The sequence below is a fragment of the Astyanax mexicanus genome, chromosome 25, assembly GCF_023375975.1.
Source record: "Astyanax mexicanus isolate ESR-SI-001 chromosome 25, AstMex3_surface, whole genome shotgun sequence".
Lineage (NCBI taxonomy): Eukaryota > Metazoa > Chordata > Actinopteri > Characiformes > Acestrorhamphidae > Astyanax > Astyanax mexicanus.
In genome coordinates, this window is record NC_064432.1 from 18616160 (window position 1) to 18630900 (window position 14741).

The following is a 14741-nucleotide window of genomic DNA, read 5'->3' on the forward strand; positions in this document are numbered from 1 at the left end:
AACAAATTTTGATTTAGTCTTAGTCATAGTCTTGTGACGAAAATAGTATTTAGTTTTAGTCACAATTTAGTCATCTGAAATGTTTTTAGTTTTAGTCGACTTAAGAATATAGTCTACTAAAATTACAGTAAATTTAGTCGACTAAAATGTAAAGGGTGTAAATGTAAATGCTTTTTCATCAGTTCCCTTGAATTATTAACTCTACACGTATACGAAATGAAACGTTTAATAACCACTTGAGTAATATTGTTAATGTTTGAAAGTGAAATATATTGATATATGATTTAATGTATATTATTATTATTATTGTAGGTGTGTGACTATACATATGTTACATTTAAAATTTTGCTCTAGAAATCAGGTCATAAAACATCTGAATAGTTAAATTATAGTTTGAACAGAGCTGTAGATGCAAAAACAATTTTAAAGGATCTAGTTTTATCTCCAGCACATCTACTGGAGCTACAGTCTATAAACGAGATCAAAACAAACATTCACACACTGTCCTGTAGAGATGCTCTCAGGATGTACTGAGAGACTTCATGAGTTAAAGTAAGAAACTTATGAGAAAGTGCTGTAAGGAATTTACACAGACTTTTAGGTTCATAGATTCACTTATTTTGTTGTTTTATTTTGGTTATATTATTGAGTTCCTTTCTGACCTGTTCCTGCTTTAACACTAGCTATATCTTTCCCACTGTGAGACTAAACAGATGATCTGATCTTAATGAGTTAGGGTTCTGTATCAGTTCTGTGTTTTAGTGCACTGCCGAGTTAAACACATCAGCTCATGAAATAACATCAGTATTAAAACGCTGATCTCTGCATGGAGATCTGTGTGACTGGTCTGCAGAAGCTGAAAGATTAGTGGTGTTTTTACCGGAGATGGAGTCTCTGTTTACACATTATCTTGTTTTTCGCGACGTAGAAATATATCGCCTCTCCCCTCTCTCTCTCCCTGCTGAACACTGTCGAGTTAACTTCCAGTCGAGCTCCGTAACGACAGGTTAATTCCCGGGTTTGTAACTGAGCGCGCGGCGCTACTGTAGGAGAGGCGGGTACTGATTGGATGAGTACCCCGCTTATCCCGCCTCTCCACCTTCGCTAAAGTAGCAGTGATTGGATCTCTTCCTAACTGATCCCTACCTTTCACAGAACTAAATCAGTCTGATTGGATTTCGTCTCTGCCAAACATTTTCGTCTCGTTTTTATTCGTTGACCAAAATGTCAGTTAATTTCGTCTCGTTGTGTGTGCGGAGCCGCTGTCTGCCCCTCCTCCCTGTGTGTGTGTGCAGCGAGACGGGAGGAGGGGCAGACAGACAGTTCCCTGTCCTATCAGAGCGATTTCACCGCAAAATGTTATTTGCGTTTTGTCAGTGTTGGATTGGAAGAGCAAAAATAGGAAAGTACCGCAATGTAATCCTTTTATTTTAGCAGAGTAACTGTAATCTGATTACCACTTACTGAAGCAGTACCTGTAACGGATTACGGTTACTCATAATTTGTAATCTGATTACGTAACGCCGTTACATGTAATCCGTTACTTCCCAACACTGGCCAGAAGAGCGTAAAAAGTTATTTAAACCTGCTGTTTATCAGCTCTACCTGACAGCTCTCTCCCTCACTCCCTGCCCTGTAGGAACAGAGCAGCGCTCTGAATGACTTAAAGTAAATTCATTATTGTTCAGTATAAAATATTTGGCCTTTTTACTCATATCAGTTGCAAAAGTGCATCCCTCCCTTTTTATGTCAAACTTTTTAGAAATCCTGTTCTTCATACAGATTTTGCAAGCCACTGTACAGGACTGAGAATACAAGCAGCAACAGAAACCACAGGCGAAGACAGCATACTGAAATCTGCACTTTATTTCACTCATACAAAATAAGAATGTTAAAAGTTTTACATACAGCCTCTGAGCAGCCAAACTTTACACACCTGGAGGAGCGAGAGACGGCCACAGAAACAAGGGGGTGGGTGGGGAACAGGTGGTGGTGGGGGGAGGGGTTTTCGGCTCCTCTCAGCCCTCACAAAGACCATTAAAACCATTTAAAAGATACAAGACCAAGAATAATGTTGATATAAATGTGCATTTACTGTACTTTTAACTTCCACAGTTTGTTGATAGGAGGGGTGTGGGGCTAAATAAACCTTAGAGTGAGTGCATTACCACAAAAACAAAAAAGTCCTCTTTCAGAAAAAAGCAAGTATCTCAATCCTGGTCTGGTTTTAGCTTATAAATATAGAGAAACCGGAAAACTTTTTTTTTACATATCGCACACATCAAAACCTGGGGAGAAAGTTAACTAAAATCCATTTCTCAATCTGAGAGTGAAGCTCGATCATCCCAATCGCGATCCATTGACAGATCATAGCTCGGTTTGGACCGGTAAGCTGCATTTATAGCAAAGCTTATTTTTTTAATAAAACTTAATTTTAAAACTTCAGGTGAAAACAAAAACAAACAAAAACAAAAAGGTATTCACTCATTAAATCACCCATTAATGCATGGATTTGAATTTCAGTCTACACGCAAGCAATGTTCTGACCCAATCAGCTTCATCTGACTGATAGCTTCCAAATTTCACAGCAAGCGAAAAACTCCTGCGAACGTCTGTGGGTCCAAATCAACACGTTCTGGGCTACTGTTCAGGTTTTCCTCGCTTTCTTTTCTTTAAACACGCAGAAAAAATTGAGTATGAAAGTTTAGAAGAACACCCTGAGCCGAGATGAATCAATGCACACTGAAAACTGAGTGATATGTCCTGAAGATCACAAACAGCAGAACAGAACAGCAAAGAAGAATGGCAACCTAAGAGGACAGAAGCAAAATAAAAAATAAAAAAATATATACAAGGGGATCTCTATGCAAAAAAAGATAGAAAAGAAAATAACGAAACATCCTTGTTTGTGGGCTATTTCCAAAAAAACGAAACCTGACTCAGGTGAGCCAAAAATGCAACAATTAACTTATGAACTTGCTTTAAAAAACAATGCTCCTGTTTTAAGCTTTCCTCGACAATAAAATAAGATATACTTAAAAATTAAAACACAGCTAATATACAACCTATTCTTCTTCTTACATTGTGGCTGCAATCTTGCCAATGCCATTTTTGTACTCGCTGGTAACCTGACGTTAACTCCATGTTTGTCTTTGTATAACTTGTCTCTTCTGTTTCCATCAGTTTTGCATTTTTTGCAGCCAAATAAGAACAACTTAAGAAAAGTAATGTAAAACAGGGGGCGAGGGTGGTGAGAAGAAGCTAAGAGTCGTAGTCTTCGTCGTCGTCGTTTTCGTCCTTGTGCGGCACCAGGGCTGGAGGGGGTGGCATGACCCCCATGACTGAAGGGTGGGGGGCGAAAGAGCTGATGGGCATGGAGAGTGTACCCTGAGGGGCACCCACGGGCATGGGCATGTACTGAGGAGGCATGTCTTGGCTGGCATGAGAAAATACACAATGTAGAAAGAGAAAGAGAGGGAAAGAAAATCTGTTAGATAGGCATATCAAACATCTATAAAATACATTCAGTTAAATTGAAAAAATTGCTGTCATTTTCCACTTTTACATAACTGCATAATCAAACACAATAAATAAAACAATACTTACAAGCTGCATTAACAAACACTTAATCTGTTACTGAATACTGAGACTGTTTCCTATAGTACATTCAAACAGTATACTTTGATATTTTGTTGAAATGCATTTCTTAAGCAGAATATTTCTCCATTATCTATATATGTATTTTCTTGCATTTTCTGCTTTTAATTATCTTGATACATGCATGATATTTTAAAATGCAATCATGTACTACAGGCAACGAACAAGCTTCTAACAGCTTTAAGGAGGGTTGATTGCCACATTTTAGAGCAGCAGTGAGCAACCATGTTAATCCTGTTGTTAAATATGATTCGGGCATGCACCTGTGAAAGGTGTGTGTGTGTGTGTGTGTGTGTGTGTGTGTACCTGGGGAAGTGAGGTGGTGGCTGGATATTTGTGTTGGGCTGAGAAATGTCCTCCTCCTCTCCATCAGTCTCACTGTCCTCAGTGTCATCCTGACAAAACAGAGCAAAACAAGATTAAACTCTTGTTAATTGCATACAAAGAATTGTTAGGTGCATAACAGTACACTTGCCTAAACGTTCGCCTAACTACCTACTTGCCTAAATGACTGCCCAACTACCTACTGGCCTAAACGCTTGCCTAAACGACTGCCTAACTACTTACTTGCCTAAACGCTTGCCTAAAAGACTGCCTAACTACTTACTTGCCTAAACGCTTGCCTAAACGACTGCCTAACTACCTACTTGCCTAAACGCTTGCCTAAATGACTGCCTAACTACCTACTTGCCTAAACAACTGCCTAACTACTTACTTGCCTAAATGCTTGCCTAACTTTCTACTTGCCTAACAGTTGTGTAAACACTTGCCTAACTACCTACTTGCCTAAACACTTGCCTAACTACCTACTTGCCTAAACACTTGCTTAAACGCTTGCCTAAAAACCTTCTTGCCTAAACGTTTGCTTAAACACTTACCTAAACACTTAAGATCTTAATGCAGTGAACATATTTAAGATGTACTTCCACTAAAAATCCACGTTTTCTTGTTCTTTGTGAAATACTATAGGTCTCTCGCTGAGTTGTATATGCATGCTGCACATGAAAGCCTTCCTCAACATCCATTGTCTGCAGTAGCTAGTAAAAGAAAATGTTCAGAAAAATGAGTCGATCAGGAAAAGTACTGTGCACTGGCAGCGCTGAAGCCAGATCTGTTTCATCAGAAAAAAACTCTGTACAAGTAACAAAGTTTACAGAGGATCACCGGTGGATATCACATTTTACAATGACTCTAAGATTAGTTCAGTGGCTGAAATGCACTTAGCAGAGCATTTCACATGTTGTAAAGTAACATATGACATTGCAAAGACTGTGTTAAAATGTCTTTATTTTAAAGTGTTTCTAACTGTTGTCCACCTCCTGTTGCCGCAGAGGCGATATTTTTGCATGTATGAATATTCATGAGCAAGAGCCAAAACCGTTTCTCCGCGCCCACTCCTCCACTGGATTAAAGCAGCACTATACTTTACCTTTTTCACAAAAAAGAGTTCACATGGCATTCATTCATACTAAAGAACACAACTAGACATTTTAAAATGAACGAAAAAAACAATGGAATGAAACCTTTAAGCAAACAAAAACTACAAAAGAGAACTAAATAACTGAAATAATTATGTGCCTGTTTTACAGCCTGAATTCTGTAAAACATTATCATTGCAATATTTGACATAATTTTACATTGCGTAAGCATAAACACATGAAAATGTTCCCCTTCTAAATGTAGCCCAGGGCCATAACTAGACCCTAAATCAACAGCTTGCAGCACAAGCAAAGGGGACAACATGTAATAACAGATTATATAATATAATATATATACATTTATTTTAAAAATATATAAATGCAAAAATCTTCTGATCTGTACTTCAGTACAGAGAGATGCTGAAGTAAATCGACAGGTAAACACGCAGCACTGATGAACCCTTACCTCTTGTTCAGACTCTGTGCCTGACAGCTTCTTGTCTTTACCCTTGGCTCCTGCTCCTCCGTTCTTGCGCCCTGAGCCAGGCTTGCGACCTCTGCAAAACACAGTTATTTCTAGGGGTGGGGGAAATTTTTGATTCTTTAGACGCATCTCGATTCGAACAGTGACGTTCTGAATCAGTTCACAAGTGACAAAAAATAATTTTATAGACGTCAGCTAAAACTGAACGTAATTATGACGAGATGCAAAAGATTAAACTCAGAAGTTAAGCGTCCGGACAGTATTACAGCTGTAACTCGTGATGTGTGAACTTCCATTGCCACAGAATCTTACGTCACTACAACAGCGCGTTTTATCCGCTATTAGCGGCAGTTACAGTTGCATTTGCTTCAAAAACGAGCAGTGACCAAAACCACACGGGTAAAAGCTGTGATTTTGGTACAGCATATTTTGGGTACTTCAGTTACATGTATTGCTCAGTGTTCATAATGTTATTTAGAATTTAGCTTCACTGAAATTTATTAATTTATTACAAGCATACTGCTACAGGTGCATCCTGTGTGATGCTGAGATATGTGCTCTCAAATGCTGGCCCTGCACTTGCCATATTGCTTCCATTTAAAATATAAAAAAAAAACAATGCAGACCATTGCAAAGACTTTTTTTTATTTATTTGGTGCCATATATAGACTATGAAAAAGTGAATGGAAAAAGCACTGTCAGCTATGGCATCTCAAAGAGGTAATAAAAATTGTTGTACGTCATGAAGATGTAAAACTTGAGATTATATTATCCATTGGTTACATATCAAATTAGAGGATTTTAAGCCAAAATATGCAATAATTAAGCCGATCCTAAAAAGTTACAAAAAATAAAGAACAAAAAAATATATGCAAAAAATATATATCTCCTCTACAGAAAAAAAAGAAAGAAAAACATTTTTTCCCCCCTCTTCTATTTTGTGTAATTGTGCCTACATTTTTTATTTAAGTTCCAAATATAAACATAATGTGCTCCTCACAGTTTGGATCTATAGTGAAAATAGCCTACTTCAGACTACAGTTCTAAACTGTGTGTCATTACCTGCGTGGGATCTTCTCTGCTCCCTCAGCATGATTCTCATCCCCCTCTCCTTGCATGTCCGGCACTGCAGCCACCAGATCCTTCAGGAAGTCAAACTGCTGCTCCAGTTCGATGCACTGTTTTCTACACGCAAAAAACAAACCCACTTAAAAGCCAGTCAGCATGTTAACACTACTCACAGTTTGATCAGTAAGTTAAAATTACTCACAAATGCGATGTTGTCATAGTTTTGGCGTTCCGTGACTGGGTAACATGACAGGCTTTCGTCAGAAGAGACTCCAGAAACAGCTCAAGTGCCCGCGCTCGAACAGGGGTTAAAGAACCAACCAAACCAAGAACATCAACTACAGAGTAGAGAGGGTTATTAATCAACGCCAAAATAACAAAATATCTTGAAAGTGATTATTCACTTAAAAAAACCCTATTAAATCAACTAATCTCAGGTTATGCGATGCAGTGGAATGCATGGATCATGTGATCCAAGTGTTACCTCAAGGGACAGCTTGGGAACACCCACATATTGTAAGGTGTTATCTAGTGAGTGAGTGTGTGGGCATTTAAAATTCCTTAATCCACAGAGTCAAGTATTAACCAGGAATACAACATAGAAGGCATTACCACCTACAGTGGATAGTTCAGTGTATGGTTATGATTATGGCTGACAGCATCTGATTAGAAATGTGCATGTCCATCTTTGCACTGGACATCTAACTCTACAGAAATATTTAGGGCAGTAAAAGAATTAGCAATATTTAAAGGGCAATTTGCATAAGAACCTCAAACACTCTCATACTGACACATTTCTAAAACACTGCTGTACAACAGAAGACAGAAATATGTGAACTTTCAAAGGATACAGATAATAACGGGAACGGCAGCAGCGACTTTTCCTATTTCTTCATCTGTCTGCATAATCTTCTTAATTCTTGCCTGAAAGTAATACAAACACACATAGTGAGCGTGAAAAAGCTAGACAGATATTTTGGGAACAAAAAATGTAATTTACATAACAGTAGTTACTGAATAGCCACATACAGTACAGCTGGGTTCAGTGTATACTGTACAGAATACACTACAGGACACAAAAACATACTTAACACTGAAAGCTAAAATGTAACAGTGAATATTAAATACTAGTTATGCATTTCTGTCATTTTTTTTAGTGTGGAAACATTTACAGTGTGGAAATACTTCAAATTGGTGCTTTACATTCTATCAGACTTAGATATTTTCCTGTGCTTGAAACACAAAACCTTTACCAGCCACATCTTGTTGTATTTTAAATAAAATAAAGAACACAAACGTGCTCCTTTATTATACTACTTTATTGTAGTACTTATACTTATACTACTAATCTACCACCTGAGTCTCTGAGAGACATGCAACTATTGTACTTAAATGCATACTGTCCAAAAAAGATTTTCTACTAGATTAAGAGCATTCATAAAAGAATGTGATTACATCAATAAATTAGAGATGTACAATCTTATCTACACAGGGCTGCTGTGGTTGCAGATTTCCTTTTTTATGGAAAAAAAACAGCAGCAGCACACTTGGTTCCTCTTGTTTAATCAGTTGGTCAGTCTTCAAACAACTAATCACATGTGCTTCTGCTTCACTGGAATAAAAAACTGAAGGTACACCACTCTTTGTGGAGAAGAATGAGGCCTCTGTAGTAAATGGAGCAGAAAAATGCCACAAATACAAATGGTATGTAAATATTGTTGATATCTAAAGTTGGTTAGCAGCATAAGAGCAGCTGAGTAGCCTGCTGATATGTACAGAGCCAGAGAGCTGTTAATATTATGTTAAATGTATTCATTTTAAAATCACTTTAAATTTTATACCAAAAATCTTTTCTGATTTTTTGTTAAATAATTTTTATTTTATGTAAAATATCTCTGTTGAATTTTCACTAAATATTTGTTCGCTTTATGCCAAATATCTTTATTAATTTTATGGTAAACATCTGATAATTTTATAACAAATATTTGTTATATCTTTATGTTATATATATTGGTGTCACTTATCTATATTTTACATCAAATATCTCTCACCTAAACATCAAATATCTGCTCATTTTATTTTAAATTTCTCTATTAATTTTTCATTAAACATTTTTGGTTGTGTCAAATATCTCTGTTCATTTTACCATAAACATCTGTTGAGTTTGTGGAATAACTCTGTTAATTTTACTATAAACATCTGTTGATGTTATGTCAAATATCATTTGTTACATAAAACGTTACCTTAAACGCCTGTTGGTTTTATGCGAAATATCTCTGTTAACTTTACCATAAACATCTGTTGATTTTATGTCAAAAAACAATTGCTGGTTTTAAGTCAAATGTCTGTCAATTTTATGCCAAATATCTGTTAGTGTCAGTTAAATGTATCTGTGTTTATAGGTAAGTAAAACATCTGTGTTCTGTCTGTACAGTAGCTGGTTAGCTGAGTTTTCACTTTCCAACACAAACTGAGGGAACTAAGTTATGTTAGCTAGCTTATGTTAGCTACTTAGCAAAAACCTTTACTAGCGTTAGCTAGCTGGCTGGCTACACACAAAGATTATCCAGGATCATGGCTACATTAGTATTGACCAATTTGAACCACAGATTTTAGAATACTGCATAAAATAAAGTGTAAATTGTTTAATTATAAAGCTACACGGCCTCTGAATAATGCTGAGGACTGCAGCTGTTAGCTAGGCTAAGCTAGGCTAAGCTAAGCTAAGCTAACCGAACTCTCAGTTCTCCAGCGAGCAGCTGTACAGTAGGATTAGCCGGACCCGCTGAACCGCTCTACATTGAGTCTATGGGCTTCTCCAGCTCTCGGTATTACACTGGGTATTGTTTTAAACTCAGAATTAAACTTAGACTCGAGTCTAGACCAGGTAACAGAGTTAAACCCAGCCACAGGTTTTACTCCTCTCATTCAGAGTGGGCGTTAAGATAACAGGAGCTCCGCTAAGTTAGGCTAGGCTAAACTGTGCTAAGCTAACGTTAGCATGTACATAGAGAATCATTGAGCTTAGCATTAGCATTATCAGGTGAATGGGAGTAATCTCACCGGGGGGAATCTGGCGTTATATTTCTTCTTTTTGCTCGGCATGCTGTGTTTTACAGGACTCCTCCCGCTTTAGCCCGTGTGCTCTGTGTCTGTACTCCTTTGTCCCGCTGCCGGATCGGCTCCAGGCCGGGTTTAGGCTCGGTTTTAATGATAAACTCAGTGTTTTTGGTTCAGCAGCAGCGGCGGCTCCGTCTCCACCTCCTCCTCCTTCAGTCCAGCCGGGTCTCGCAGGGTCGCAGCTTGATCTCCGGCTGCGCTCCAATTTACAAGTGTGTTCAAATCAAGCCCATAACAAACTCAGCATGCTATAAAACAAAATAAAATAAAAATAATAGTGAAATTTCGCCTTAACTTTAAACTTAAACCTGTTTTTATTCGGTGTTTAAATATGGAAATACATTCCTGTCAGGTAAATGCCCTTTCTGGCCTTCTCAGTTTCTGGCAGCAGGATGCAAATCTTGATTCAGTAGGCCCTATCTCAATCTTAATCTCTAAAAAAACAGTTTGTCTTTATATTTCCACATCATATATTTCAAATTTATCATTATTATTTAAGTTAAAGGACTGCCGTTATGCCAAATATTAGCAAGTATTTTTAAATAATGACCCGGGAACAGGTTATTATTGAACTACTGAAATAGAATTACAAATAGCAATAGCATAGCAAAAAAAAGAAAGAAAAAATGATTTTTTCAAAGGATTGTCATTTTTTTGTGAAATCTAATTTCCTCCACTTAAAAAAAAACTTATTATTAAGTAAATTGCAATCTTATGATTATGAGGTACTAAGTCGTTATTGTGAGATCCTAAATCAACAAAAGCATTCATATAAACGACTTAGTATCTCAAAATAATGATGTATCTCAAAATAACAACTTAATATATAATATAATAAAATAATGACATAATATCTTAAAACAACAAGATCGTACATGAACATGACTTAGTATTTCAATGGTTTCTGCACATGTAGGTAAAGTTAAAAGGTGAATTGGGTAGTTTCTGGACCCACCACAACCCTGACCATCAGGGAAAAGAAGACGAATGAGTAAATAGATTTTATACTAATACTATACTAATTATTATTATTATTATTATTATTATTATTATTATTATTATTATTATTATTATTATTATTATTATTATTATTACCTAATAGTATTATATCCAACCTCCTCTTCACATTTGAAATTTGAAACTCTTCTTAGTTTCAAATTACCTTCAGAACGCATGTGACTGTTTTAACTCTTTATAATTTCTATGTTTTTATTAATTCATTTGTTATTGGTCTTAATTTAATTTTATTATTTTCTATATCATTATTATTTACTTTTTATCTATTTGTTAATTTTTTTTAAATCTCTTACATTGAGAAGATTTCCTCTTGATTTACTGCGAACATTTGGATATTTTCTTTACAGCTTTAATCTTGTAATGTTAAGGCTTTAGCCTCGTAATATTGCGACTTTATTCTCGAACGAACTGTTTTTTTAAAGAGTGGCCCTAAAACGCCGTCGTTTAGATATTTTCCAGTTGTTAAGCGACCTGTGGGGGAAGTAGGGAAACGAGCACACTAGCTAGGTTAGCTAAAGAGTGTTCGAAGTAGACGTGGCCTTTCTAGTGTGCGAGGGGAGACAGCACGGGCGCACAAATTGGGACAGAGCCAGACAATTCAAAAACAACGCATTAGCTCGGCTAGCTGTGGGTTTAGCGGCTGTTTTAGTGGTTTTAAAGGCGTGTTTGATGCCGCAGGTGAGCGTGTGCGGGCTGTATTGCAGTGTGAGCGCTGTATAATGCGCAATAGTGAGGAATTCTGTGAGTTTTCTGCTTTATTTCTCCTCTCTGGTGGTCGGGGCTAGTTGCAGCTGCTGCTGTGCTGTGTTTGGGGTAAAGTTTGCTGATTAAAGTCAGTGAGGAGGCTAAAGAGTGAGCTGTGTGTGGGGAGAGTCTTCTGTAGAGCTGTGGGGTGAAGGAATGAGTTTGTAACCTGTCTGTGCAGTGTTCATTAAGCTGTGTGTGGGTCTGCAGATCTGCAAATATAACTGCTGGTGTTGGGTCCAATGTTGCTACCCTGTCAAAACGTGCTCCCAGTGTATAATGTGTATTCATAGGTAAATCTGATTGACTAGTAGTTTATTCAGATTGGTTGAAAACATGATTTAATGTAAGTGAAGTTTGGTAGGTTAGGTAGAAGATATGTGGATATAGGCTAACTAGCCTGTATAGTACACAGTATAGCAATTATAAGGGTATATACGGTGTATTTATGTATTTGAATAGCCATTAAAACTCGTGTGAGACTCAAACAACCAATAACAGTAAGTCTAGACTGTAAAACACACTGTATGAGCAGATTTATCTCGAAAAACACATGAAAACGTAAAAAAGGCACAAAAAATTTTCAGCGCATGCGCAGTAGTGATTGTCACATGTCACATGTGGCATTTTTCTGAGTCGGTTCTTTTGGCTCGGCTCACTAAAAAAGGGCCGGCTCTTTCAACTCCCAACTGGCTCCGCAGATTTATTATTTGCTTAAATTAATCTATTACCGATTTATGTGTAAAATAAATCACTTTGACAGTACCTATCAAAAGTTTGGACACACCGCTTCTCATTCTATGTGTTTTCTTTCTTTTTATAATTTATTTTTACGTAGTAAATTTAATATCAAATACATTAAAGCTATACAGGAACAAATGCAGGATTATTTGGTAAGCAAACCAAAATATGTTTTACACTTTAGATTATGAAGTGGAAGTGGCACATTTACCTTTGATTACATATTTGAACACTGGTATTTTCTCTGTGTTTTCATGAGAGAGTCACCTGGTTCACATAGAATATTTTCATTAAAAAGATACTTTATTTCAGCAATTCAGTTCAAAATGTGAAACTCATATTATATAGACTTATTACACACCGAGTGATCTATTTTAAGCGTTTTAAAATTTACTGATGGTCAGTGATGGGTTGGAGAGTCATGTCTGCTGGTGTTGGTCTACTCTGTTATATCAATTCCAAAGTCAGTGCAGCGTTTTTTTTTTTTCCGGAAAATTTTAAAGCACTTCATCCTTCCCTCTGCTGACAACTTTTATAGAGAAGCTAGAACTGTGAAACTGCCTTATAATCATACAGGTTAACTCATAACTTTTTTTTTTGGTCTCTCTAACAGAAAAAGAGTGCCTTACACTAGCATATAGGACGTACGCTACCCGTGTACCAACACTCAACCCCGAGGTCCAGAAGAAGGATGGAGGAAGAGGAGGAACATGCCGAGCCTCTTTCGGCAGAAGACTACGCTGCCGAGGCCTTGGCCGCAGACATGGACCCGTGGATCATATTTGATGCCCGCAAAACGCCTAGAGCCGAATTCTACAGCTGGCTGGAGTCTAACAGGCCCTCCCAGGTGAGCCGTTTTGGAGACGAAGAAGGTGGTTTGGGCCCTGTGGGCTGGATCTCAGTGTTGGGTCCAGATCATGGTCCGGAGTACCCGGACGTGACTGGTCTTCAAGAAAGCTGGGAAAAGCTCCTGGCCAGTGGGCGCCAAGTCACTTTCCAGACCATAAAGGAGCTGGCATTGAACCACAATGTGCTCACAGGCAAATGGCTCATACACATGGACACCGGCTTCAAGGTGGACCGTGCCTGGGAATGCATAGCCAAAGCCGTGCTAGATGGGAAAATCTCCTCAGCCAAAGTGAGCCCACGAGATGCGAACTCTGAAGCCAAGCATGTCATTTGCGCCTACAACAACAACTTTGCAGACGAGGAGCAGGTCATGCAGCTGGACGCGGCCATAAGGGCTGCTGGGGTCAAGTGCTCACTCTCTTACAAGCCAGACGTCTACACTTACCTGGGAATATACCGAAATAACAAGTGGAAGCTGTGCCCAACCATCTACGAGAGCAAGTTTGATTTAGAGTGCGTGCCCAGGCGCTCACACATCATCAATAAAGTCACCAACCTGGAGGTTACATAAGGTGCATTGAGTTAGTTTGCCTTACTCTTTAATGGAATAGTGCAGTGGCTTTTAACATGACCTCTGTTTACAATATTGTATGTAATGTATAGCCAGATGCCACAGGCAGCAGTTTAAAGACTTACCATAGCAGCCTGTTGGCACCTGCTGAAGCAAAGCTGTATTGAACAGATGTAATGCCAGAGGTTTGGTTAGAAAACACCAGACTGTTCCTTTAATGGGGAGATAAATGTCCACTTCGGTCTGGATGGGTGAAAACCAACCATGCTTGGACTGTGGTTACCTATCCATAGATTCAGTATTCATAGAGTGAATACAGAGGGGAGCAAGATGCATTTGCGTATGGAAATAAAAGACTGAAGATGCCTTTAAGTATAGTGAAAATCAACTGTATTCTGTTTTACTTTTAAATAGCTCCTCAGCTGTTTTTTGTTTTCTCGGGTTTGTACCCTGTGCTGCGTTTATAGCGCAATTTTGTTTTAAAAGGCTGTACTTAACTTACCAACTCTTCTCACTAATCTTTGATTGCTACTGTGCTAAAACAAACCTGTAATTTTGTTTATGCTGATATTGTAAGGAACAGCAGCGTGCATTTTGCTTTTTGTATCACTAACCTGCTGTTTACAGATGACGGAACTGATTTTGTTCTGTACAGTAAACTGTACTGTACACAGTTACTGTACACAAAAAAAAGTCACCGACGCTAGTTATGTTTACACTAAAGGGCTGCGAAAAATTTACTTTTGGAAAATTAACTGGTTTATTTTAACTATTTAGTTTGTTTTATACGTATTAGAGTAAGTGTGTAAACATGCCAGATAAAATAAAAATAAGTTGCATTCTGCTCTGTTTTCGTTTCTTTGTGCATGGCTGTGCTTTAGGGAACTTGTGGAGTATATATGATGGTGGTTCTCGAAATGTTCAGACTGCAAGCAAATCTAATTTAAATTTATAAATCCGCAAAATGCTCCCCGATGACCAAACAGTTTTTGCTCCCAAACACTTCAAAATACCATCACTTATGGTTGACTGGGGCAGCACAAGCAGGGCATAAAAGTCACAAAAAAAAAAA

At 37.8% G+C, this 14741-nt stretch overlaps 2 protein-coding genes across 6 annotated transcripts; one reads left to right on the plus strand and one right to left on the minus strand.

The window, feature by feature from the left end:
* Window positions 1–1848: 1848 nt before the first annotated feature.
* drap1 (DR1-associated protein 1 (negative cofactor 2 alpha)) lies at window positions 1849–9828 on the minus strand. 2 transcript variants are annotated; one of them, XM_007230171.4, is made up of 7 exons: window positions 9691–9828; window positions 7479–7551; window positions 6830–6923; window positions 6622–6744; window positions 5542–5632; window positions 3964–4052; window positions 1849–3436 (listed from the first exon to the last, which is right to left on the minus strand). In XM_007230171.4, exons 1-7 carry the CDS (start codon window positions 9730–9732, stop codon window positions 3262–3264), a joined length of 687 nt encoding a protein of 228 aa, XP_007230233.1. In that variant the 5' UTR covers window positions 9733–9828; the 3' UTR covers window positions 1849–3261. The 2 variants fall into 2 exon arrangements, with proteins under 2 accessions (XP_007230233.1, XP_049328532.1); XM_049472575.1 differs by lacking the exon at window positions 1849–3436 and adding an exon at window positions 4536–4694.
* A 44-nt stretch (window positions 9829–9872) lies between these two features.
* c25h11orf68 (chromosome 25 C11orf68 homolog) lies at window positions 9873–14502 on the plus strand. Of its 4 annotated transcripts, none has more exons than XM_022681935.2 (2): window positions 9873–9959; window positions 12863–14502. In XM_022681935.2, exon 2 carries the CDS (start codon window positions 12941–12943, stop codon window positions 13667–13669), a length of 729 nt encoding a protein of 242 aa, XP_022537656.1. In that variant the 5' UTR covers window positions 9873–9959; window positions 12863–12940; the 3' UTR covers window positions 13670–14502. The 4 variants fall into 4 exon arrangements, with proteins under 4 accessions (XP_022537656.1, XP_007230236.1, XP_007230235.1 ...); XM_007230174.4 differs by lacking the exon at window positions 9873–9959 and adding an exon at window positions 11324–11442; XM_007230173.4 differs by lacking the exon at window positions 9873–9959 and adding an exon at window positions 11331–11505.
* Window positions 14503–14741: the final 239 nt, after the last annotated feature.